This window comes from Balaenoptera borealis, assembly GCF_965194805.1.
Source record: "Balaenoptera borealis genome assembly, chromosome: 19".
Lineage (NCBI taxonomy): Eukaryota > Metazoa > Chordata > Mammalia > Artiodactyla > Balaenopteridae > Balaenoptera > Balaenoptera borealis.
The window spans coordinates 50,800,100-50,827,411 of record NC_138878.1 but is presented as its reverse complement, the minus strand read 5'-3'; the positions used below and the strand labels follow the sequence as shown (position 1 = coordinate 50,827,411).

Below are 27,312 nucleotides of genomic sequence, written 5' to 3'. Positions count from 1 at the left end.
CCCGCAGTGACCACGCGTCGGACCCATCACACTGGCGCCCTCAGCCTGGGAGGCCGGTTGCCCTCTTCGGCCGCACGCTGACCACCGGGGTCTCCGGCGCCGTCAGCTCTGGGGGCTCATCCGCCCGCCGGTGGAAACCAGACCCATAGCTTCAGTGGGGCCTCTTCCAAGGACCCTGAGCACGGGGAGAGTCCGGGGGCACTGAGGAGACCCTGAGCAGGCACTGAACGATCAAGAGCTTAAAGGGGCCCAGGCCGCTGGCCTTAGAGCATCAACGCCATACGTGGGAGGTTTCCGCTGCCAGAGGAAGGCAAAGCCCTCCCCACTCAGGCGTCTCACTTGCCCCTCTGGGGCTACTCACTCAGACACATCAGCCACTTCGTCACAACACTTTTTTAGAGTGCCTTTGAGCAGCAACAAAACCAAAACTTGCTAATCCATTGACCTAGCGATTTCTCCAGTGGGAGAGCCTCATCCACAGAAATGTAAGTCTCTGCAAAAGTATGTACACAAGAAGGTTCACTCCAGTATTGTTTGTAATAGCAAAAACCGAGAAGCAACCCAATTTCCCGTCCCTGGGGACAGTGGATGCAGGCCTGACATCTTCCACAGCAGTGAGGAAGAATACATCTATGTATGTCTTCATGTGCCAGAGAAGGGATAAGACTTCTCTTCCAAAAAGAGCCCAATTGCTGGGAGGCTGATGCAGTGGAGTTTTGCCATGTTCATGCATCATTCATGTAAATTAATGGATAAATACTGAACAGCCTGCTGAAGGTGGGCAGTCATCCTGGTTGTATCTAAGGAGGGTAGCACCAAGCACAGGACCCGCCCAAGCAATGACTACCAGGTTATGGTGCTCATGGGCAGAATTATAGGATGCCAATCAATTAACATTAAATAAATCAGTCCTGCAACTAAGTTTTTTAAAGAGGACCAAGGGGCATACTAATGATATCTGATGGAGATCCTGTAAGCCATACCAAATGGAAAAGGGAGCCCTTCACGTTTAACTGATACCTTGCTCTTTGTGAAGTAGCTGATTACATTGTACGCGTGGAAGCAGGAAGGAGGCTGTACACATGCATGGGCATTCTGGAAAGTAAAGAAACTGGGGTGGAGAGCAAGAAGCATTCTGTGATGGAAATGCCCACCACCCATTTGCCTAACCAGACCTTCCTCTGCTCTGAGCGGTGGCCATCTGGGGGCATTAGCCAGGGTGGCACCCACAGTGCCACGGTACAGTCCCCTCCACAGATGGAGATACACAGCTTCCTCTTCATTCAACAAACCCTTCCTCAGAGGCTGCGGCTGCTTTACAGGGCAAATCCAGACACCAGAATGTGTTCCAAAAATGAGACAGGATGGACACCAGGACATAGAATTTAGAAAGAGCAAAAATGTTTCTAGAATTCACATGCACACTTGTTTTCCAAAAGAATCTATATTTATTCTGCATGTAAACTAAAGACAGAGGGATCCCCAAGGGGCTGTGGAGCTGAGGAGGCAGCACAGTGGTGGGAGCCCAGCCAGAGCGTGGCCCCTGCCCCAGTCTGACAGGCCCACCCGCTGGGGAGGGGCCCCAGAGAAAGGCCTGTGCAGAGCCCCGAAACCTATATGACAGGCGGCCTGTGCTCGTCACCCAAAGGCTCCAGTGGCCATCAGCCATCCTCACCCCGGCTGCACTCCCTTGACCGTGAGACCTTCCCTTCTGATGATGGTGAGGCCTCTGTTGACAAGTCTTTTGCTTCAATCCGGCAGAACACACATTTGGTGACTGTTTCAGAAAAGATGTCACTTTCGTAGATGGAGAAAGGCCTGTCACATTCTTCACACTGACATGAAATATTTTAAAAGAGTAGAAAGGAGGTGCTGATCAGAGGAGATCAAGGCATGCAGTTAGAATTCTCCCCCCTGATCCAACTGCCTTGGGCCGGGCCAAGGCAAGAGCTGCCTCCCCTCTCTGGGGCTCTAAGCGCACAAGGGTAGAAACTGCAGGCCACTGAGAGGGGATAAGCACAGGCTTCGCGCTCTCTTCCCTCTCAAAAGCTATGCAGGTCCTTGCAGCTCAGGTCCCCTGCTGTGGGGTCCCAGGGTGGCGGGGAGGAGTGGAGAGCCACTTGACAGTGCTGAGGACTTGGGGTGGGTGTCTAACCTCACCCTCTGTTCTGTGCAGAGCAAAAGTACAGGGCCGAGGGGCTATCCTAACTCCCTGACATCCTGGGGACACCTGACTTTTGAGAATCAAGTAGGCAAGACTTCTGAACGAAGCAGGAGGTTTTTTCTAGATGATGAAGGTGCTGAGCATCCTTCTCTGTCTTTGAGCCGAAGCACCCAGAGGACAGTGGATACAGCGGCACAGCTCACTTGCAACATTTTCCCACCAGCAAGTGAGCAACACCGGGGGGTGGGCTCCCAGGCCATGGGCAGAGGTCTCTCAGGGCTCCCACCAAAGCGCGGTCCCCCTGAGACGAGCCGGCAGACGGCAAGCCCCTGCCCTGGCTCTCCAAGCCCCTGTGCTTTGCCGCTCTTGCCCGCTCCAGGGCACCAAAGCCTGCAGGAGAGACGGGGCCAACCCCGCCCAGGGCAGGTCTTCTGGGAAGTGTGGCCTCTGAAGTTTCTTGTATTGAATCAGAGCAAGTCAAATGCCACGAGCTCATCTTTGTTACAGCTTCAGGTAGGTTTCTTTCTTTTCTTTCTTTTGCAAGAAAGAAATTCAATCCTTTACCTGCCTTATTCTACAGCATCATTTCCCACGACCCAAGCCCAGAATAGCAGGGCTCAGAGGAAGCAGCTCCTGGGGCCCGCGCCAGGTGGAGGACACAAGCACTGCTCTGTACCGTCAGCTTCCAGCGCCTAAGGGCCGACATGGCCACAAAGGCCATGAGGACCAGCTGGCCACAAAGACGGGCTTCCACCTGGGTCCCACCCCTCACCTCCCTGCCTGCCGGTGCCATTCTCCAATTAGCCATCCCCAGAAGCAGTGGCTCCCAGCCAGGCCTTCTGAGTGGAGACAGGCCTGGGGAGCTCCAGGATTCACAAGGGCCCAGCAGGGACTCCTCAGCCTCTTGAGGTGGCAGCCAGGTGCCTGCACTGCGAGGCCCCAGCAGGGACTGGCCTCCACTGCCCAGGGCCAGCCCTGGCTGTACCTGGTGAAGCAGAAGATGTACCCACCATGATCATCCACTAGAGAATTGGGACCTGAGCCTCGTCCATGGGAAACGGGGCACTGGGGACTTGGCCGGGGTTCTGCTGCAGGAGCGTAGGAGGCCCACACGGGGTCCAGCTGTGTGCCAGCCTCCCTCCAGGACTCCCTCCAGCCTCATCTCCTCCCACCCACCCTGCTCACTCCAGCCTCAGGGTCTCCACATGGGCTGTTCCCTTTGCTGGGAAGTTCTTTCCCTAAAAGAGTTGCACAGCTCACTCCCTCACTACCTTCAAGTCTTTGAACAAATGTCATCTTCTCAATGAGACCTATCCTGACCACCCTTTAGAATGCTGCAACTGCCAGCACTCCCGTTTCCCTTTCCTATGTTATTTTCCTCCAAATTACTTATCATCATGTGACTTACTACAGATTTTTCTAATTTCTTTATTCATTGTTTGTCTCCCCTTTTAGAAGTGTAAGCTTCCTCAGGGCAGAAATGTCCATCTGTTTGTTCATAGTTTTATCCCCAGTTGCCCAGTTTGTTCAAAGAATAAATTTGTAGAGAGAACTAATGAAAGCCTTCGTTTGGCTTCATTTTACCCAATACCAACCTGTTTCAGCTTTAAGCCCCGGGCCTTTTTGTACTCGATTACCAAAGGAATTTGGTCAATTTCTTCAATATTCCATAGTCTCATGGTCTTATCCTAAAACAAGTTAAACAAACCAGCAGTCACAAAATGGGCTCGTTAGGCTTGGATGACCCAGGGAGGGGCATGGCATCCAGGTTACATGCGGACAGCTTCGACCTGCAGAGGGACAGTTAGGGTGACCAACTGTCCCAGTTTCTCTAGCACCATACCAGCCTTAGCACTGGAAGTCCCACGTCCCCCAAACTGGAAGCAACCAAGATGTCCCTGAATAAGAGAATAAACAAACTGTGGTACATTCATGTGATAGAATATTATTCAGTGATTAAAAAAAAAAAAAGAAATGAGCTGTTAAGCCACAAAAAGGACATTGGGGAGCCTTAAATACATATTTCTAAGTGAAAGAAGCCAGTCTGAAAAGGCTACACACTGTATGATTCCAACTATATGACGTTATGGGAAAGGCAAAAATATAGAGACAGTACAAAGGTCAGTGGTTGCCAGGGGTTCTGGGGAAGAAGGGGAGGGATGCAACACAAGTGCAGCACAAGGAGTTTTTAGGACAGTGCAATTGTTCTGTATGATCCTGTGATGGTGGATACATGACACGCATTTGGCAAAACCCACACAACATAAAGAGTGAAACTTAAACCATGGACTTTAATTAATAATTATCTATCAATATTAGTTCATCAATTGTGATAAATATACCACACTTAATGCAAATGGCAACTGGAGGGTGAGGTTATATATAACCCTCTGTATGATCTGCTCAATTTTTATGTAAACCTAAAACTGCTCTAAAAAAATAAAATCCATTTTTAAAAAAGACATCTATGCTCCTTAGAAAATAGTGGTCACTGAATTAATTTGGGAATACCACTCAAATCCATTATCTCAGCATTCCTTTGATTAGTCTTATGAAACTGAATGTGGTCAGCAGAATAATGTTCTCCCCCACCACCACCCCCCCACAAAGAAGTCTACATCCTAATCCCCAGAACCTGGGAATATGTTAGATTATATGACAATGGGGAATTAAGGTTGTAGACGGAATTAAGGGTGCTAATCAGATGATCTTAAAATAGGGAGATTATTCTGTATTATCCCTAACCACAAAGGTCGTTAAACGTGGAAGTTTTAGTCAGAGGAATAAGTAACAATGGAAGAAAGGCAGAGAGAGATACAATGTTGCTGGCTCTGAAGATGGAAGAAGGGACCACAAGCCAGGGAATATGGGTGGCTTCTAGAAGCTGGAAAGGCAAGGAAGTGGATTATTCCCTAGAGCCTCCAGAAGGGAAGTCCTACTGACACATTGACTTTATCCCAATGAGAACTTGGGATACTTCTACCCTACAGAACTGTAAGATGTTAAATATATGTTAAGCAGTGAAGTCTCTGGTGATTTACTATAGCAGTAATAATAATATTAAAAAACGAACACAGTAAGTAATGTTACATTTCCTGATTTGGCAGTTGCAACTAAACATCCTGTGGAAGAACAAAAGGAGAAAGTCTGGTGACATATATGTTGGCCCTTACAGTATAGAGCTGTCAGATTTTATCAACAATCATACTTTCTACAGTATATCAAGTGAGTTGTCCAATCATGATAGACAACAACAACAACAAAGTTCCCCCTAGCTCTTAGATACTTTGATTCAAAAGGTGGAGTTTCAAATCATCTTCTTGATTTCTGTGAAGTTTTTAATGAAACTGCAGACAGCATAAAACAAAAGCATGTTGACATCTTATGCAAATACAGACTAGCCGCTGCTTATCTATCTACATATTCAGCAGACAGTGCAAATGTGAATTTTGGCAAATTCCATTCAGTCCATTAACTTCTTACCAAAGTAAGTGAAAATATCTTACCTGCTAAATGGCCTGCACATCCTAAAAAGGAGTGTGATTTGCTTACCTGTGGTGATGGGTCTTTCCCAATAAACGTTTTTAGTCAGTTTTCACCTTTCTCAAAATGTGCAGAAGCACTTAATAAAAATGATGACTTTATAGAAATGGAAGAAGATATCTTCCCTAAATATATGTCTACAAGATGGCTATTATCATTGCTGGCCTTAGAGAAGATGTTAAAATCTTGGCCTGCCATAAAATCATATTTTTTAAATGTGGGACAAGAAGAATGTCCTGTAATTTTGAAATACATTAAAAATGAGAATGGAGAAAGGGATTACAATAACACTGACAGTTATATACTGTTTCCCAAAACTGTTTGATAATCTTTAAAGAGGCCACAACAAGCATAAAAAAAGGATGAAGTGACCTCACATGAATTGTAGGTTGTTACAAAAACTCATACAGTGAAAAAATGATTTGGGAATTCCCTGGCAGTCCAGTGGTTAGGACTCGTGCTTTCACTGCCATGGCCTGGGTTCAATCCCTGGTCGGGGAACTAAGATCCCGCAAGCTGCACAGCATAACCAAAAAAAGAAAAAAAAAAAAAAAGATTCATTTTTTGGAAATAAGACAGCTTCAGTACTTTTTAAAAAATTACCAGAGAAGGACAGCCAAGTTAAACAGGACATTCTCAATTTCTTAACTAAAACTGTAACTAATTTGAAATCCAACTTCATTATCAGAAATTCAAATTACCTCTGTGCTTTAAAACCATTTCCCTGAGAAAGAGAGATTTGACTTACTATGACAGCAAATGTAATACTTCAGAGTGTTTAAAATAATGGACATTTTAGACAATGGAGAGCCTATATGATGAATTTATCATGGCAGAGAACCTGATTGACAAATACCTGTTCTACTAAAACAAGCTTTCAGACTTCGTATATTTGGATATTTTTGGATAGCTGGAAAATAATTCCTACAAATCTAAAAGTTTGTTGTTGCTATAAGTAAAATCCTAAGTATTCCGTGCTCAACAGCTTTTGTTGAGAGGGTATTTACTTTGATGTCATAACATTGGGCTGACACCAGGAATCAATGAAATGTGGGCTGCTAAGAGCAGAGCTGCAAGTCATCGTGAATTTTACGTTTGACAGCATTTAGTCTTACTACTACATAAAAGAAAAGAAGGATGTCCTAAAGGCTGAAGGTAGTTCAGAGAAATATTATTAGGAAACATAAAAGTAAAAATATCCTACTGTATTATGGGACAGAAAGAAACATGTCGTTATTGGATTTTTTAATGTGGTAAAATATACTTAACAATATTTATCATTTTAACCATTTGTAAGTATAATTCAATGACATTAAATACACTCACAATGTTGTGTCATCATCACTGTTATCTATAACTGAAACTTTTTATCATTCCCCCCAAAAAAACTACATACCCTTTAAACAATAACTCCCCATCTCCCCTTCTCCCAGCTCTTGGTAACCACCACTGTGCTTTCAGTCTCTATGAATTTGACTACTCTAGGTCCCTCATATAAGTTGAATCACACAGTACTTGTCCTTTTGTGACTGGCTTATTTCACTCAGCATAATTTCCTCAAGGTTCAACCATGTTGTAGCATATGTCAGAATGTCCTCCCTTTTTATGGTCGAATAATATTCCATTGTATGGATATACCACATTTTGTTTATCCATTCATCTGTCAGCAGACACTTGGATTACTCCCACCTTTTAGTCCCACCTTATTGTAAATAATGCTGCCATGAACATGAGTGCACAAGCATCTCCTAGAGTTCCTGCTTTCAATTATTTTGGGTATGTACCCAAAAGTGGAATCGCTGGGTCATACAGTAGTTCTATGTTTAACCTTTTGAGAAACTGCCAAACTGTTTTCCACAGCAGTTATACCATTTTACGTTCCCATCAGCAATGTACAAGTGTTCCAGTTTCTCCATATCCTTGTCAACACTTGTTACTTTCCTTTTTTTTTTTTTTATTATAGCCCTCCTAGTAGGTGTGAAGTGGTATCTCACTGTGGTTTTGATTTGCATTTCCCTAAGGACTAATGATATTGAGCATATTTCCATGTGCTTATTGGCTACTTGTATATCTTCTTTGAAGAAATATCTATTTAAGTCCTTTGCCCACTTTTGAATCAGGTTGTTTGGTTTTTTGTTGTTGAGTGTTAGGAGTTCTTTATGTATTTTATTATTACCCCCTTATAAGATAATTGATTTGCAAATATTTTCTCCCATTCAGTAGGTTGTCTTTTCATTTTCTTGGTAGTATCGTTTGATGTGCAAAAGTTCTTAATTTTGATGAAGCCCAATTTTTCTTGCTGTTGTTGTTGTTGCCTGTGCTTTTGTTGTCATATCTATGACAAAGTCATGAAGATTTTCCCCAATGTTTTCTTCTAAGAGTTTTATAGTTTTAGCTCTTAAGTTTGGGTCTTTGATCCACTTTGAATTAATGTTTGTATATAGTATAAGGTAAGCGTCCAATTTCACTCTTTTGCATGTGGATATCCAGTTTTCCCAGCACCAATTATTTAAAAGACTGTCCTTTCCCCATTGAATGATCGTGGTACACTTGTTGAAACTCAATTGATCACATATGTGAGGGTTTATTTCCAGGCTTTCTATTCTACTGCACTGATCTATATTGTCCAGTTTTCATTATTATAGATTTGTAGTATTTCATTGGGAAGTGTGAGTTCTCTAACTTTATTCTTCTTGTTCAAGATTGTTTTGGCTATTCAGGCCCCTTGCAATTCCATATGAACTTGAGGATCAACTTTTCCATTTCTGTGAAAAAGGCTATTGGTATTTTGATAGGGATTGTGTTGAATCTGTAGATCATTTTGGGTAGTAATGACATCTTAACAACGTTAAGTCTTCTTGGCCATGAACATAGGATATCTTTCCATGTTTATAGATCAGAAGAATTAATATTGTTAACATATCCATACTACCCAAAGCCATCTATGGATAATCCCTATCAAAATCTCAATGGCATTTTTCACAGAAATTGAAAAACAATCCTAAAATTTGTGTGAACTTACAAAACACCCCAAATAGCCAAAGCAATCATGAGAAAGAAGAACAAAGCCTGGAGGCATCACACTTCCTGATTTCAAACTATACTACAAAGTTATAGTAGTCAAAACAATATGGTACTAGCATAAAAATAGAGAGCCCAGAAATAAATCCTCACATATACAGTGAACTAATGTTTTTTTCTTTCATTTGGCTGTGCCGGCACATGGGATCTTCATTGCGGCATGCGGGAGGCATGCGAACTTCTTAGTTGCAGCGTGTGGGATCTAGTTCCCTGACCAGGGATTGAACCCAGGTCCCCTGCATGGGGAGCACAGAGTCTTAGCCACTAGACCACCAGGAAAGTCCCTACAGTGAACTAATTTGACAAAGGAGCCAATAATACTCAACAGGCAAAGGCAAGTCTCTTCAATAAGTGGTGCTGGGAAAACTGGATAACCACATAGAGAAGAATGAAATTGGACCCCCATCTTATACAACTCACAAAAAGTTAACTCATATGGATTAAAGATTTAAACATAAGACCTGAAACCATAAAGAGAAAATATTTGTAAATCATATATCTGATAAGGGTCAGATATCCAAAATATATAAAGAACTCATAGAATTCAATACCAACAACAACAAAAGACAGAGGAAGTGAATAAACATTTTTCCAAAAAAGATATACAAATGACCAACAGGTACATGAAAATGTGCTCAACATCACTAATCATTAAGAAAATGCAAATCAAACCCACAGTAAAATATCACCTCACTGTTAGATTGGCTATCATCAAAAAGACAAGAGATAAGTGTTGACGAAGGGAACCGTTGTGAACTGTAGGTAGGAATGTAAGTTGGTACAGCCACTGTGGAAAACAGTATTGGAGGTGCCTAAAAAAATTGGAAATAGAACTATCATATGATCCAGGAATCCCAGTTCTGGGTGTATATCCAGAAGAAATAAAAGCAGGATCTCAAAGAGATATCTGCACCCTCGTGTTCACTGCAGCATTACTCACAATAACCAAGGTATGGAAACAACCTAAATATCCATAAGTGGATGAATGGATAAAGCAGATGTGGTATATATATGCAATGGGATATTATTCAGCCATGAGACAGAAGGAAATCCTGCCATTTGTGACAACAAGAATGAACCTTGAGAGTATTATGCTAAGTGAAATAAGTCCGACAGAAAAAGACAAATACAGTATGATCTCACTTACATGTGGAATCTAAAAAAAAACAAGCTCATGAAAACAGAGAATAGAGTGGTGGTTACCAGAGGCTAGGGGCTGAGAGAAATGGGGAGATATTGGGTCAAAGGGTACAAATTCCAATTATAAGATTAACAAGTTCTGGGGATCTAATGTACAGCATGGCGATTATAGTTATTAATCCTGTATAATACACTTGAAATTTGCTAAGAGAGTAGATCTTAAATGTTCTCACCACAAAAAAGAAATGCTAATTATATGACACGGTAGAGGTGTTGGCTAAGGCTATGGTGGTAAGCATTTTGCAATATATAGGTGTATCAAATAAACACCTTGTACACCTTAAACTTACACAATGTTACATGTCGATTATATCTCATAAAGCTGTTAAAAATAAATACATAAAGTGTCTGTTTAACCAATCTTTCTGTATTTATATTCAATTTTTTAAGTCTTACATTTATGTATCTTAATACATAAATATTAAGATACATAGTATTAATACATATATAATAATATAGCCTATAAAATTTAAATAACCAACAAAGTTTTTTAAAGTCAAAGTAAATTGCTATATCAAAAGACAGAAAGAAACATTATAAAATATATTTTTCTTAACCATATTTGCTTAATTATCCTACTATCAGTTACTACTAATCACTGTTATTGACTAGTTCTGTTGTTTTTTTGTTTAAATAATAGCATTTATGTAACAGAAAAGTAAATAAGACATAATTTCAAATAAACACTCATTTTTGATACTTTGTCTTGTATTTTTACTTTTTTCCAGCTTTACTGAGATATAATTGACAATATTTTTCATATTTTTTATGCTAAAGTAACAACACATTGGCATATAATTTTTATTATGTATTATAATATTACGGGGGTTTTTTGGTCAGTTGTGACGGTATCCTGCATTGGCTCTCTAAGAAGTTGATCATGGCAGGCAGAGTCTTGCCCATATTTGTATATACCTAGAAACCCCCAGCCTAGAGAATGAGATGGCTCTAACAAAGGTTGGGGGACAAGGTTGGACCCCACTTCTCTGGTGCTCACACATGAAGGACAGCCCTCAGGATATCCTGGGCTGTCCGTTATGTGCCATTGGCACGGGAATCCCAGGATGCGGTGAGTAGCGAGGGAAGACCCACCTGGAACCTCAGGGTGGTCTGCTTGCCCACGAGCTGACCCCTTTCCCTCCAAGGCCCCCTGTTGGCTCCATCACTTACCAGTCTGGACAGGCCCTTGCTCCAATGAAGTTCAAATGACAACTGTGCAAAGAAATACCTGGCAACTTCCCATATGAGCAAAGGACCCACTTCCCACGTTCCCGCTTCCTGGATGGGTTTGGCCTGGCCAGGTGTGGCCTTCAGACTGAGCTGCTTGGTCCTTCAGACTGAGGAATTTTACTTGACAATGCACTTCTGCTAACACCAATTCTCACAAATGTGATAGAGATTTTAAGTCACTCAAAGGTTGGCCACTTTTACCTTTGAAGCAGACAGGATCCATTTCTTGTTTTTGCCAATGGCAACATCCATCACCCAGTCATTATGGCCCTGAAGAAAAGTAGAATTTTAAGAGGACCTAGAAAAAAAACCTTTGAAAGAACAACCAAAACCCAAAGAACAAAGTCAAGAATCCAACGTTGTTTACTTTTAAGAGCAATTAATTGTGCTTCCCTGGTTTCACCCACGATATTTAAAGTGGAGTACAAAGTGTAAAAGCTTGGGATTCATGTATATATCACAGCACCATATGAGTTTTTAAAAATAGTACTCTGGTACTTAGTACAATGGGGAAAAAAAAATTATATTCCCAGCTGGTCCCAGAGCACCTCTTGCAGGTTTTTGTTTGCATATTCTTTGTTCTAGGAAATACCACTTAGCAATCCTATTGGTGAGGGAGCTTTTGGCTTCAAGTAACTGCAAACCTACCCACTGTGGCTTAAATAAATGGGGGTTATTTTCCTGGGGTAAAAGGAGTTTAGAGGAGATAAACACTTGCTGGTTCAGACACTTAATGATGTCAGAGCTCTGTGTCAGCATCTGTCTCATTCTTTGGCCTTCCCCTAATGGAAAGAGGTGAATGGTGAGGCGTGGTATGAGGGAAGGGAGCAACAGTGAGGTTAAACTGCTGCGCAAAACAAAAGGACAGGAATCGGAGGGCAGAAGAATAGAGAGAGGAGAGGAGAGGAGAAGGGAGGATAGAATGGCCTGATGGGAACACAAAGGGACTTCTAACCACAGTGAGGTTGAACATTCAGTTTTAAGCCATTCACGTGCTATGATGTAAACTCCCCTTGCCTCTCCGAACCCACAGAGAAGAGGGTCAGATAGAACAGCTTTGGGATCCTGAATGTTATGGTGATCAAGGGGACACAGTCCACATTTGGGTCACAGGAAATAGAGAAACCAAGAGTCATCAATGCAAGCATTCACAGCCAAAGGCGGCCATGAGATCACAAGACCAAGGGGTATGCAGAAGTCTTGGGGTGGGGGCACCTGGAACAGAGGCACTGAAGTAGCCAATCCTGGGGCTGCCTAACCTTTGGGTTCTCGTTGTGTTGGACAATCCATCTCCTTACCATACAGCCACTTTGAGTCTCCTCTAACCTGCAGCCAAAAGTACTCACCCACCATTGACACCCACCATTCTGGAGCCCCACAGCTTTCTATGCATGCACAGTAATTTCTGCTGTTCGTAGACACTGCCCCTCCTCGGAGTTTTTGCATTTGCTGCTTCCTCCTCCTGGAACGCCCTTCCCCAAGATCCTCGCTCATCCAGCCTTTCTTTGCCATCCAGTTCTCAGCTCAAATGCCACCTTCTCCAAGAGGCCCTCCCACTGTGCATTAGTCCCTGGAGTCTGTTTCTATCATATCACCCTGTTGTGGCTACTCTGTGTCACTCATCACTATTGAGGATTTGCTTGTCTGACCTTGCCCACAGAGGTGTCAGCTCCATTGCGAACATTTAGGTCTGTCTCACTGTTGTATCCCCAGCACCCAGCACCCAGCATGAAATGAAGAATGAAGCTCAGATCTTCTATCTGAGGCTGGCATTGGTACCTTCAAGGAGAGCTTCCGGTAGCCTTCTCCTACATCCCAAATAGCCACAGTCTTGTCGAACCCTCCAGACACAAGAAAAGAGGCTGGAACACAAAATGAAACAGTCTCAGGGGGTCACCTTCCTCAACAAACTGTTTCCTCCTCTGGTGAGGCCAAAGCAGGCTGCGGATGCATCTGTGAGGTGCCACCGTGGCTTCACTCTGAGGACACTCAAACCCCTTCCGGGTGTGACTCAACAACCCCCAATCAATTACAGTTGACGCTCGATATTCATGGTAGTTGCGTTCTACAAAGTCATCACAAACACTCAATGAGTGATGATTGGTCTTAGGGGAAATGGAGGGTTAGGTTCCTGTGAGCCTCTGGTTACAACATTTTCATTAACCCATCAGTACATAACCTTGTTTTCTGTCTGTTTCTGTTTAACGACACCTTAGTTGATACATATTGCTTATTTATTAACATTGATTTCATGGCCGTCAGCATTATAACTCATGTCTGAACGAAGCGTATCTAACATGTATTTTCCCTGTAAGGCACATCACAGGCTTCTTGCAGTTAGGACACTAGACAGCACTTCAGCACTATGCTGGGGGGCCCCCTTAAACAGCAAAATCATCAACAAAAAGCACAAAATGCAAAAAAGTGGGACTAAATAGATCACAACAAGGACACCTTATGATAAGAGAACTGAAAGAAGGCGGAGGGTCGCCTTGTTCAGCCTCAGCTGGGACCGTGTGCACATGGCAAGCTTGTTGCCGCTCTGCATGTATCTATGGGTGGCTGCAAAAGTGCCAGGAGTATTGATTTTAGGCTTACAAATAAATTTTACCCAGTAGGTAAATTCACAAACACAGAATCCGCAAATAGTGATGACTGACTGACTATACGCAACTCTGAAACCTATAATGCCAAGGACAGAAGCTGGTGGGGCACCTCACAGCGGGGTCTGACTTACACAGAGGCTGCTTCTGAAGAGGGAAACGTTTCTCAAGCCAGGCCCTGACTATGTGCATATTGGCTGGGTACTCCCCTTGACACACAGAGCAAGCCCCACTCCCCATGAGGACTGCGGAGTATAGTAATAACATTTGGCTCCTGGGTGTCAGGAGCAGTCACAGCTCTCACTGGGGCCAGCTGCCCCTGGCTGTTTCCTGGCACTGCTCCTGGTCACATCCATGCCCCTTCATCTGGAAACAGCTCCCCAATGTCCCATGCAGAAACACCCCTCACATATTCTCAGTGCCTCTGGCTCAAAGGGTACCGACTCTGACCTCCAGCTCTAAGGATGGGCAAGTCCCGCAGGCATGGCCAATCAGAGCCTTTCATCCCCTGCTAAAGGGGCTGGTTCAGAGATGGGCATGTGTCCCCAGCTGAGCCAATGCGAGTCTTCCCTGGGACTTGTGCGGGCACCGCCAGAAAGAGGTTTTCTCTTTCTCTAGGATTGCCAGTGGCCAGAACCTTTGTTGGCCTGGACCACCAGAGGCCATCTTGGCCTCCTTGAGGAGAAAGGTCAATACAAGAGAGAAGCTGAGCTGAAGGATAGAGCGGAAGGGCTGGCTTCCTGAGAGCATTGTCCGAGCGTCTGGACACAGCCCTCCTGAAGGGAGACCAGCTCCTGGACGAAGTGAGAAGTAGCATGGACATACATACACTACCAAATGTAAAATCCATAGCTAGTGGGAAGCAGCCGCATAGCACAGGGAGATCAGCTCGGTGCTTTATGACCACCTAGAGGGGTGGGATAGGGAGGGTGGGAGGGAGGGAGACGCAAGAGGGAGGGGATATGGGGATATATGTATACGTATAGCTGATTCACTTTGTTATACAGCAGAAACTAACACACCATTATAAAGCAATTATACTCCAATAAAGATATTAAAAAGAAAAAAAAAACAATAAAAGAAATAGATTTTTAAAAAAAAAGTTAATAGATTTATCTTGTTGCTTAAGCTATATCAAACTGAGTTTCCATCATTTGCAAACTTGTGCATATGAATCTCCCTCTTGGCTTTTCTGTTCTTGTGGAAAATAAGTCCACCCTCTCCACTGGCATCATTGGAAATCACCTCTTTATACTAAGGAAAGTCCACATGAATGGAATGTGAGGAAATCTACCCCAGCACTCCCACGGGTGTGGAATCCTTCCACATTTAATTACTCACTGTCTCTGGCAAAGTGGCAGGAGCTCACGGAACCTTCATGACCCTGCATCAGAGTCACACAGGCTCCACGGTTTCGAAACTCCCCTGTATGGACGTTCCATATTTTTAAGGTTTTATCCCAAGAGCTTGTACACAGGAAATGGCCACTGAAGGTAAAACAGCAGTTTGAGATTGCATTGGTGTGTGCTCTGAAACATATATGGAAGGGTTCACACATTAGTACATCACTCCTGGAGGATCCGAGGACACGCTAAAGGGGAGGTGAGTGGAGGGGGCATTGGAGCTGATCCCCTGTGACCTCATGGACATCATTCCTTTGATCACTGCCTAAATGGTCTAAATATTAATTACTCTGACTATGTCACACTGTTCCAGGATGTCCCAATAATGGCAATATTGACTTTTTTTTGCTGGATAATTCTTTGTGGTAGGGGGCTGTCCTATGCATTGTAGGATGTTTAGCAACATCCCTGGGTTCTACTCACTATATGCTGGTAGCCTCCACACGCAGTTGTGACGACCAAAAAATGTCCCCAGACATTGCCAAATGTCCACTGGGGGACAAAATTGCCCCTGGCTGAGAACCACTGCCCTATTCAGAGCTGCTTGAGGCTTGAGGAAAAAGAGCAGCTGGAAAAGTTGTCAGTGATTGATAGTTAATGGACTAACAGACTTTCAGGTTTAAAGTGGGTCTCTCCTGCTCTCCCTCCCTCCTCGTTTCTCTCCCAGACATAGGCGCATGGCTCCTTCCACCCATCCTCCTCTCCCACTCCTCTCTCACTCACTCCCCCTACTTCTCCTCACCCCAAATGCTCTCTTTTTTCCTTTCCCCTTCTCCTTATCTGTCTTCAGTGTCACTAAAGCATATTTTAATATTGGGCATTTAATTAATAAAGTTTGGGGTTATTCATTCTCAATTTTTAAATGTCTTATTTTTTTAGAGAAAAGAATTGTCAGAATTTTGCTTTTCTTTGTTTTGTTATGATCTTCAAAGTATTTTCCCTGTGACTGTCATCTCCTCTTACAAACAGAGTTTTCAAGCAAACTTATAAACATAATTGAGCATCTCTGAGTAGCCTGGATTATAATATCAATTCATCTAAATGAAGAAAAGTTTGAACAAAACAGTTTTCTAGAGTTCAAGTCAGAGTTTTAGAGTCTTTTAGTTCTTTGAAGCTCACAAACTGAGTAGGATCAAAGGAGAAGAAATGTCAGCTTCCCAGGGGTGTGCAGGCTTAAAATGTCCAAATCCCAGTGCCTGGTGGGGCAAGAACCATCCCAGCATATACTGGAGATGAATAACAAGCCCTCCTCTGAATCCAGAGACTGTCACTGAGGTTTAAACCAAGGCTCTCTCTCTTTTCCAGGATGAGGCTCTCATTTCAGATAAACTCCACATATCATAAAAGACCATTTTACTTAGTACATAAAAGACCATTTTACTTAGTACAAAAGTCTGGGGAAAGCGTTCTGGATAAGATGGAGTCAGTGTACTGCTCCCCTTTCCTCCTGTTAAGTACAGCTAACAGGGGCTTCCCTGGTGGCATAGTGGTTAAGAATCCACAAAGGTTCGAACCCTGGTCCGGGAAGATCCCACATGCCTCAGAGCAACCCCGCAAGGCAACTCAGCCCGTGTGCCACAACTACTGAGCCCACGTGCCACAGCTACTGAAGTCCGCCTGCCTAGAGCCTGGCTCTGCAACAAGAGAAGCCACCGCAATGAGAAGCCCGCACACAGCAACAAAGACCCAATGCAGCCAAAAATAAATAAATAAAATAAATTTATTATTTTTTTTAAAAGTACAGCTAACAACCCTGGGCATTTATAAAGCAAACAGAAGACTGCAAAAGGTGGAGAAGAGAAGGCAGACCAGCTAAGGATCTTGGGACCCAAGGATGGCATGCTGTTGAGTCCCTGTAGTTTTCTTTTTGTTTCTTATATCCTAGACTGGGTACCGGGAAAGTCTGCAACCCCCAAAACAATAAGGACTGGATAAAAAGCTCCCAAGAAAAGCCTGTTCTCCCTAGCCAAAGGGATAGCCTAGTAAGACAGAAAACCTTTACATAATGTCTGCCTTACTCCAGCCAAAAATCTTGGGAAAAACTGCAATCCCATCCCCACCACTGTCAGCAAAGTCTAGACTGCCACCCTTGCCAAGCTCTAATGAGGTAGCCTGCTAAAACAGAAGATTTAAGTAAGACTTAGTGTCTCATAATGCAACACTCAAAATGCCCAGGATGCAACTGAAATTCACTCATCATACTAAGAGCCAGGAAAATCTCAACATGACGGGAAAGAGAGTCAACAGACGCCAATACTGAGATGACGCAGATGTTAGAATTATCTGACAAGGATTTTTAAGTCGCCATCACAAAAATGCTTTGATGGACAATTATAATCGTGCTTGAAATAAACAAAAAGATTGAAAGCCTCAGCAAAGAAATAGAAGATATAAAGAATGACCAAATGGAAATTTTAGAACTGAAAAATACAATAACAACAACAACAAAAACCCTCAATGGAGAAGATAGAGGAAATAATCAGTAAATATGAAGACAGACAATATAATTTAACCAATCCAAAAAATAGACTGAAAGAAAACAGAGCCTCAGAAACCTGTGAGACTATAACAAAATACCTAACATTTGGGTCATCAACATCTCAGAAGAAAGGGAGAAATAACATAGACCTGAAAAAATAATCAAATAAATTGTCTAGAATTTTACCAAATTTGGCAAAGGACAGATTCAAAAAGCTGAGTGAAGCCCAAGTAGGATAAACCCAAAGAAATCTATACACAGACACATTGTAATTAAACTTTTGAAAAGTAGAGAAAAAGAAAAAAATCTTGAAAGCAACAAAAGAGAAATGACACCTTACTTATAGGGGAAAAACAATTTGAACGGCAGTGGATTCTTCATCAGAAACCACGGTGGTCAGAAAAAAGTGATATGACAGTTTTCAAATGATGAAAGAAAAGAACTGTCAGCCCAGATTTCTATATCCAGCAAAAAATATCCTTCAGGATGGAAGGAGGAATCAAGACATTTTCAGATGAAGGAAAACAAAGAGAACTTGTTGCCCTCAGACCTACCCTAAAAGAATAGCTAAAGGAAATTTTTCTAAACAGAAAGAAAATGGTGAAAGAAGGAAACTTGGAATACCAGAAAACAGAACATGGTAAGCAAAAGTATGGGTAAATACAATAGATTTTCCTTCTCCTCTTGAGTTTTCTAAATTATGTTTGACAACTGATGCAAAAAAATTATAACAAAGTACTTGTGTTTATTCCTTGCAAGCTTCAAAATCAGTTGAGATTATGAATTTTCAAACTTCTCTAGTAAGACCAGCTATATAATTTGCAGGGCCCAGTGCAAGATTAAAATGCAAGGTGCCAGTTTCTCAAAAAGCTTTACATAATATTACCACATGATCCAGGAATTCCTCTCCTAGATATATAGCCAAAAGAATTGAAAGCAGGGACTTGAACAGATATTTGTACACCAGTGTTCATTGCAGCATTATTCACAACAGCTGAAAGACAGAAGCAACTCATGTTCCTCAACAGATAAATAGATAAACAAAATGTGGTATATACATGCAATGGAATATTGTTCAGTCATAAAAAGGAATGAAACTCTAATACATGCTATAACATATATGAACCTTAAAAACATTATGTTAGCCACCATCACCCTGATACCAAAACCAGACAAAGATGTCACAGAGAAAGAAAACTACAGGCCAATATCACTGATGAACATAGATGCAAAAATCCTCAACAAAATACTAGCAAACAGAATCCAACAGCACATTAAAAGGATCATACACCATGATCAAGTGGGGTTTATCCCAGGAATGCAAGGATTCTTCAATATACGCAAATCAATCAATGTGATACACTATATTAACAAACTGAAGAATAAAAACCATATGATCATCTCAATAGATGCAGAAAAAGCTTTTGACAAAATTCAACACCGATTTATGATGAAAACCCTCCAGAAAGTAGGCACAGAGGGAACTTACCTCAACATAATAAAGGCCATATATGACAAACCCACAGCCAACATCATCCTCAATGGTGAAAAACTGAAACCATTTCCACTAAGATCAGGAACAAGACAAGGTTGCCCACTCTCACCACTATTATTCAACATTGTTTTGGAAGTTTTAGCCACAGCAATCAGAGAAGAAAAAGAAATAAAAGGAATCCAAATCAGAAAAGAAGAAGTAAAGCTGTCACTGTTTGCAGATGACATGATACTATACATAGAGAATCTTAAAGACGCTACCAGAAAACTACTAGAGCTAATCAATGAATTTGGTAAAGTAGCAGGATACAAAATTAATACACAGAAATCTCTTGTATTCCCATACACTAATGATGAAAAATCTGAAAGTGAAATTAAGAAAACACTCCCATTTACCATTGCAACAAAAAGAATAAAATACTTAGGAATAAACCTACCTAAGGAGACAAAAGATCTGTATGCAGAAAACTATAAGACACTGATGAAAGAAATTAAAGATGATACAAGCAGATGGAGAGATATATCATGTTCTTGGATTGGAAGAATCAACATTGTGAAAATGACTATACTACCCAAAGCAATCTACAGATTCAGTGCAATCCCTATCAAACTACCAATGGCATTTTTCACAGAACTAGAACAAAAAATTTCACAATTTGTATGGAAACACAAAAGACCCTGAATAGCCAAAGCAATCTTGAGAAAGGAAAACGGAGCTGGAGGAATCAGGCGCCCTGATTTCAGACTATACTACAAAGCTACAGTAATCAAGACAGTTTGGTACTGGCACAAAAACAGAAATATAGATCAATGGAACAGGATAGAAAGCCCAGAGATAAACCCACGCACATATGGTCACCTTATCTTTGATGAAGGAGGCAAGAATATACAACGGAGAAAAGACAGCCTCTTGAATAAGTGGTGCTGGGAAAACTGGACAGCTACATGTAAAAGAATGAAATTAGAACACTCCCTAACACCATACACAAAAATAAACTCAAAATGGATTAAAGACCTAAATGAGAGGCCAGACACTATCAAACTCTTAGAGGAAAACATAGGCAGAACACTCTATGACATAAATCAGAGCAAGATCCTTTTTGACCCACCTCCTAAAGAAATGGAAATTAAAATAAAAATAAACAAATGGGACCTAATGAAACTTAAAAGCTTTTGCACAGCAAAGGAAACTATAAACAAGACAAAAAGACAACCCTCAGAATGGGAGAAAATAGTCGCAAATGAAGCAACTGACAAAGGATTAATCTCCAAAATTTATAAGCAGCTCATACAGCTCAATATCAAAAAAACAAACAGCCCAATCCAAAAATAGGCAGACGGCCTAAATAGACATGTCTCCAAAGAAAATATACAGATTGCCTACAAACACATGAAAGAATGCTCAACGTCATTAATCATTAAAGAAATGCAAATCAAAACTACAATGAGATATCATCTCACACCAGTCAGAATGGCCATCATCAAAAAATCTACAAACAATAAATGCTGGAGAGGATGTGGAGAAAAGGGAACCCTCTTGCACTGTTGTGGGAATGTAAATTGATACAGCCACTATGGAGAACAGTATGGAGGTTCCTTAAAAAACTAAAAATAGAACAACCATACGACCCAGCAATCCCACTGCTGGGCATATACCCTGAGAAAACCATAATTCAAAAAGAGTCATGTACCACAATGTTCATTGCAGCTCTATTTACAATAGCCAGGACATGGAATCACCCTAAGTGTCCATTGACAGATGAATGGATAAAGAAGATGTGGCACTTATATACAATGTAATATTACTCAGCCATAAAAAGAAACGAAACTGAGTTATTTGTAGTGAGGTGGATGGACCCAGAGTCTGTCATACAGAGTGAAGTAAGTCAGAAAGAGAAAAACAAATACCATATGCTAACACATATATATGGAATCTAAATAAATAAATAAATAAAAGGTCATGAAGAATCTAGGGGCAAGACGGGAATAAAGACGCAGACCTACTAGAGAATGGACTTGAGGACATGGGGAGGGGGAAGGGTAAGCTGGGACAAAGTGAGAGAGTGGCATGGACATATATACACTACCAAATGTAAAATCAATAGCTAGTGGGAAGCAGCCGCATAGCACAGGGAGATCAGCTCGGTGCTTTGTGATCACCTAGAGGGGTGGGATAGGGAGAGTGGGAGGGAGGGAGATGCAAGAGGGAAGAGATATGGGGATATATGTATATGTATAGCTGATTCACTTTGTTATAAAGCAGAAACTAACACACCATTTTAAAGCAATTTTACTCCAATAAAGATGTGAAACAAAACAAAACAAAAACATTATGTTAGATGAAATAAGCCCAACACAAAAGGACAAATAATGTATGATTCCATTCATATGAAATATCTAGTATAAGCAAATTCATAGAGGCAGAAAGTAGAATAGAGGTTACTAGGGGCTAGGGTTGGGGGGAGCGGGGAATTATTATTAATGGGTACCGAGTTTCTGTTTGGGTGATAAAAGGGTTTTGGAAATAGAAAGTGGTGATGGTTGCACAATATTGTACATGTAATGTCAGTGAAATTCATTTAAAATGGTTAAAATTCTATATTTTACCACAATTTTAAAAATAATAATGTAATATCCCCCAAACCACTGAATTGTACACTGGAAATGGGTGAATTGTATGATGTGTATGAATTATATCTCAATAAAGCTGTTAAGAAAGGCAGGCAGCAGGCAGGAAAGAAGGGGGAAAAGTGACGGCTTCTGGAGAAACAATGGTTACGAGACAGGTAAGAGAGAGATTTTTCACTATATATCCTTTTGTACCTTTTAAATTTTGTACTGTGTTGCGTGTTTTACATTTTCAAAAAGTAAATTACATATTTTTGAAATAAAAAATTGAGGTCCCTTGTTCAAAAATGAAGAATTTCAAGATATCAATGGCAGAGCATTAAATCAAGCGTGAGCCTTTCTGTGTGGGGGGCCCTGTGTAACTTCAGAGGTTCATGCAATGAAGCCAGCCCTGTCCTGTAGCCCTGAGAATCCTTGTCTCTATATTTTCTTGCTAAAAGCTACATTTCCAGAAAATTCACAAATGTGGGTCAATCCAATATACCAACAGACATTTTCCTTAGCTCCCTTTCCACCGTCCTTGGGGAAACAAAGCGGAGTGGGTTGTGACACCCACAGCTGGAGCTGCGGCCGCCTCTGCTGTGTCACCCTCCTCGCTGCCACCACGGAGTAGGTCTAAGGAGCAGGGCAGGTGTTCCACGGCCCCTCCCGACCCCGGTGTCCACGGGAGTCACCCTTGGTAACAGAGCCCGTGCTGAGCGCCCACTATGCAGCCTGTGCTAAGGACCTTTGTGTGTTATCTCATGCAGACCTCACCTGGGCTCAGTTTGCAGGTGAGGAAACTAAGGTCCAAGGTCACCCAGGATGAGAACCTGCACTCTCTTAACCCCGGGCCAGACCCCCAGGGGAAAGCCTGGTCCAAGCCGGCCGGGCTCGTAACTGAGCCGAGCGGGCAGGGTGACAGGGCATATGCACATTCTGGGATCCTGACTCCGAGGCCCACTGGAGAGGGCTGGCCACCCACCTGGCGCCGGTGGCCACAGACAAAGTGATCCTTGCAGGCCCTGGATTATCAGATCTTCCCATTTTACATGGGATGCTGGAAATCCACATTTTGCGGTGGGAGTGGGACACTGCACAATGTTTACCAGTGTTGGCTCACACTGAAATGAATGCATCTGAGGGTCGTCCCAGCCCACGGGCCACAGCTAGTGGTTTCCCCCTGCCTGTCTGTCCCCTTCCCTTTCTCCATCTCCAGCCTCCTCACAGCACCAGTGGACCATAGTTGGAGATGCCCCACATTGACACCAAAGGGGATCCAAAGGGGATCCAAAGGGGCACAGGCCGAATCCAGGAGGGCGTGACTGGGGACTCCCACCCACCTCCCCGCTGCAGGATGCTGCCCGGCCTCCCAGGGCCTCCTCACTTGGGGATGGTGAGCAGCGTGGCCTGGGATGTCACATCCCAGATCTTGATGCTCCTGTCCAGTGAGACGGAAGCCACCTTCTGGCTGTCTGGGTCAAAGCAGCATGCTGTGACCGACATCCCGTGATGATCTGAGGCACAGGGAAAGTGACTCGTTACCGTGTGTTCCATACTCTGGGCCACAGGCTGCAAGGGACACAGAGGCTCACCCTGCTCCCCTAGACAGCGACAATATTACAGAGATGCAACTCTGGCTTTCACAAGGGACTATGCACTCACACAAAGTGCCTGCTGTGAACCAGGCTTTGGACAAGGAGCACTGCCCCTTGCCCCCTGCCCCTGCCGCTGCCCCTGCAGAGCTCCCAGGTGGATGGGGAGACACCCTTGAGCAGGCAATGATCTGCAGCATATGCCATGGCTCCCAGCCAGCAGAAGGAAGCCTGGCCCAGCCCCGAGAGGTCGAGGAAGGGACCTAAAGGTCATCGAGGGAAGCAGGAAAGGAAGAGTGCTCTAGGCAGAAAGAACAGCATGTGCCAAGGTCCGGCGTGGGGACAGAGCATGGAGGGGCATGGTGTGCAGCTAGAACTCCGAGCGTGAGGAGAGGTAGAGTGTGAGGTGATACATTAAGGGGAATATGCAAGCTGTGGGGCAGTGCACCTATCACGGTTCCATGTTGATAAAAATACATTAAATGCATGTGGGTAGTACTGTGTGTGTGCAAACACACACACACACACACACACACAGGAAGGTCACACAGGAAGCAATGTACTGTTAATAATACGTACCTCCGGGAAGGAGTCCAAACAGGTACGGCAGCCTTGCACTTTTTACTTTACACACTTACAAATTTTTTTTTTTTTACAATGATTACGTATTTTTTAACTTTTTCTTTTGAGATAACTGTTAACTCACATGCAGTTGTAAGGAATAATACAGAGAGATCCCATCACCCAGTTTCCCCCAGTGATAACATCTTGCTAATCATTATACAGGATTACAACCAGGAAATTGACATACGATGATTTTTTTTTCAGTAGATGCCATTCTGTTCTTTTTCTAATTGTCTGAATTTGTTTCTTTCTACATGACAATTAATAATAATAATATTGCAAATCATCAGCCTTGTAAAGCACTACAATAAATACTTTACTTGCATTATTAATAATCATTGTGATAATTACTTTTATATTTAAAAATTACAGATAAAAATGTTAAGAAGGCTGGGACTCCACTCAATAAAGAATTGGGCTTTAAATGTCCCCGTGAGGTTGGAGCAGAGCACTGCTTCATTTATTACAAGCATGAGACTGAACGGAAAAGCCTTAAGCAGTCTTAGTTTTAACTGCCTGTGCATTTATCAATCAATGTCCCATCTTTAATGATGTGATTCATAGCACTGCAGGTTCACCAAATAAAGCAATCGAAAGTCACTGTCTGTCAAGTGACAAGTGGCTGTTACCACAGACAGAATAGAGCAGGGAGCCCACGCAAACTCACCTTTGATGTGGGACACGGTGGTGGTGTCTTCCGCATCTGTTATACAGATTCCACGGTCCACATCCAAGCCTGAGACCACGTATTTACCATCGGGGGAAAACTTACAGGAGACTATGAAGGTTTCATGACTGAGCTTCCACTGCAATAGGGCAACAATCCAAAGGTTTTCTCTCTAGCCCAGCATCCCAGCAGGACTTTCTGAAATGTTCTCTCTATGCACTGTTCAGTATGCCAGCCACTGGCCACATGTGGCCATGGAGTACTTGTAATAGGCTGGTGCAAATAAGGAACTGAATTTTTGTTTGTTTAGTTTTCATGAATTAATTTTTAATTAATAAATGTAATTAATGTGTGTCTAGGACAGATGAACAAGGATAGGGAACACCTAGCAGAACTGGCAGGAAGGTTCTAGTAATGGCCGACCTTATTCTTTTTTTTTTTTTTTTTTTTTTGGCTGCAACAAGCGGCTTGTGGGATCTTAGCTCCCCGACCAGGGATCGGATCCGAGCCCTCAGCAGTGAAAGCGCGGAGTCCTAACCACTGGACCACCAGGGAATTCCCCCTGGCCAACTTTTTTCTTGTTCAGTTTGGTAAGTGTTTATTGAATGTCTGCCCTGTGGACAAGACCCTACAGCCTCAGCCCCTTGGGACGAAGAGCTACTCAACATATTTAGGAAAGGAGGATCTCTCTGTACGTTCTAAATTATGGTATTGCCCTTGTGAAGGTTTTTAAATATGCCCACCAATTCTTTGATAGTCCTCCCTCCACAAGCTGGAGCTTAATTACCTGCCCCAGGAGTGTGGGCTCGACTTAGTGACTCATTTCTTTGAATACAATATGGCAGAAGTGATAGTGTGTGACTAGGTCATAAAAGAAACCAGGGCTTTCTCCAAAGAAGACATACAGATGGCCAAAAAGCACATGAAAAGATGCTCAATGTCACTAATTATTAGAGAAATGCAAATCAAAACCATAATGAGGTACCACCTCACACTGTTCAGAATAGCCATCATCAGTATAATAAACGGAAAGGGTGTGGAGAAAAGGGAACCTTCTCACACTGTTGGTGGGAATGTAAATTGGAGCAGCCACTATGGAAAACAGTATGGAGGTTCCTTAAAAAACTAAAACTAGAGTTACCATATGATCCAGCCATCCCACTCCTGGGCATATATCTGGAAAAGATGAAAACTCTAATTCAAAAAGATACATGCACCCCTATGTTCATAGCAGAACTATTTACAATAGCCAAGACATGGAAGCAACCTAAAGTCCATTAACAGATGAATGGATAAAGAAGATGTGGTATAAATATACAATGGAATATTACTCAGCCATAAAAAAGAATGAATTATTGCCATTTGCAGCAACATGGCTGGACCTAGAAATTATTGTACGCAGTGAAGTAAGTCAGACAGAGAAAGACAAATATCACATGATACCACTTATATGTGGAATCTAAAAAAATGATACAAATGGCGTATGGTATGGGTTAGGGTTAGGGTTAGTTTTAGGGTTAGGGTTAGGGTTAGGTTTAGGGTAAGGGTTCGGCTTAGGGTACGAAAAAAATATTTAAAATTTTAAAAAATATAAAAAAAAAAAAGAAAAAGAAAAATGATACAAATGGACTTATTTAAAAACAAAATAGGGACTTCCTTGGTGGTCCAGTACTCCCAATGCAGGGGGTCCAGGGGACCAGCGTTCGATCCCTGGTCAGGGAACTAGATCCTACATGTGGCAACTTTGTTGCCACACGCAGCAACCAAGATCCCACATGCCACAAATAAGACCCGGTGCAGCCAAATAAATAAATTAGAAATAAGCATTTGGGAAAATGCTCAAAGTCAGGAGTAACTGATGCTCATATATCTGCTAGTATATAATGACACTATGTTGTCAACAGAATATACTTGCCCATGTTCACATTTAACATGTGTAGAGGAAAAGAGACACCAAGGTGTTAACTGTAATCTCTGGGAGTTGTTTTAAGGTTTTTGTGTTTGTTTTTTTGAACTTGGCTTATGTTGTCTTTCCAAAAATTGTTTACAATGAATATAAACTGATCTTCACACCAGGAAGGAAGATTTTTTTTTTTAAGGAGAGAAAAGAGGAGGAAGGGAGAGGAGAGGTGATGAGAAGCTGCTGGGGGAAGGGCGGTGGGGATGGGACAGGAGACCCTGAGGCGCCCCTGGAGCAGGGTCAGGGCTGCCTGGGTACCAGGCAGGAGAGAGAGGGGGATCTCGGGCCAGTTTGGATGGACGGATGGTGGTACCTTCTTAGATGGAGAACAGATTGGGAAGGGCCCAGAAGCCTGGTGCTTTGGCCACGTGCATGGCCTTTGTCCCAAGGCCTCAGGTCTGCTTCTTGCCCCATCAAAAGCAGACATCCCTAGGGGAGGGTCTCTTTTCCCATGCAGTTCCCTCAGCCTGGAATGCCCGCTCCCACCCCCACCTCCACTTCTTCCCTTCTTCCACATGCTCCCCACCCCTCAAACAGAGCCCTCTTCTGCCTGCTTCAGAAAGCCTTCCTTCCCTGAAGCCCACCCTCCATCATTTTGGGTCCCTGAGAAAATTTTCCTTCCCTGAAAGATTGGCTACTCTTCACACTCCACGCCCAGCTCA

The 27,312-nt window shown here is 42.7% G+C and overlaps 1 protein-coding gene across 1 annotated transcript in view; it reads right to left on the bottom strand.

Annotated features, from left to right (window-relative positions):
• Positions 1-478: 478 nt before the first annotated feature.
• The window catches only part of WDR88 (WD repeat domain 88), a 47,046-nt gene continuing 20,212 nt past the window's right edge, over positions 479-27,312 (bottom strand). Inside the window, exons 5-11 of the mRNA XM_082366560.1 lie at positions 24,691-24,829; positions 23,192-23,321; positions 15,163-15,350; positions 12,998-13,080; positions 11,420-11,488; positions 3,760-3,852; positions 479-1,835 (exon numbers count right to left, since the gene is read on the bottom strand). Of these exons, the coding sequence (XP_082222686.1) occupies positions 1,662-1,835; positions 3,760-3,852; positions 11,420-11,488; positions 12,998-13,080; positions 15,163-15,350; positions 23,192-23,321; positions 24,691-24,829 (876 nt within the window). The 3' untranslated portion in view covers positions 479-1,661. The remainder of the gene's footprint in view (positions 1,836-3,759; positions 3,853-11,419; positions 11,489-12,997; positions 13,081-15,162; positions 15,351-23,191; positions 23,322-24,690; positions 24,830-27,312) is intronic.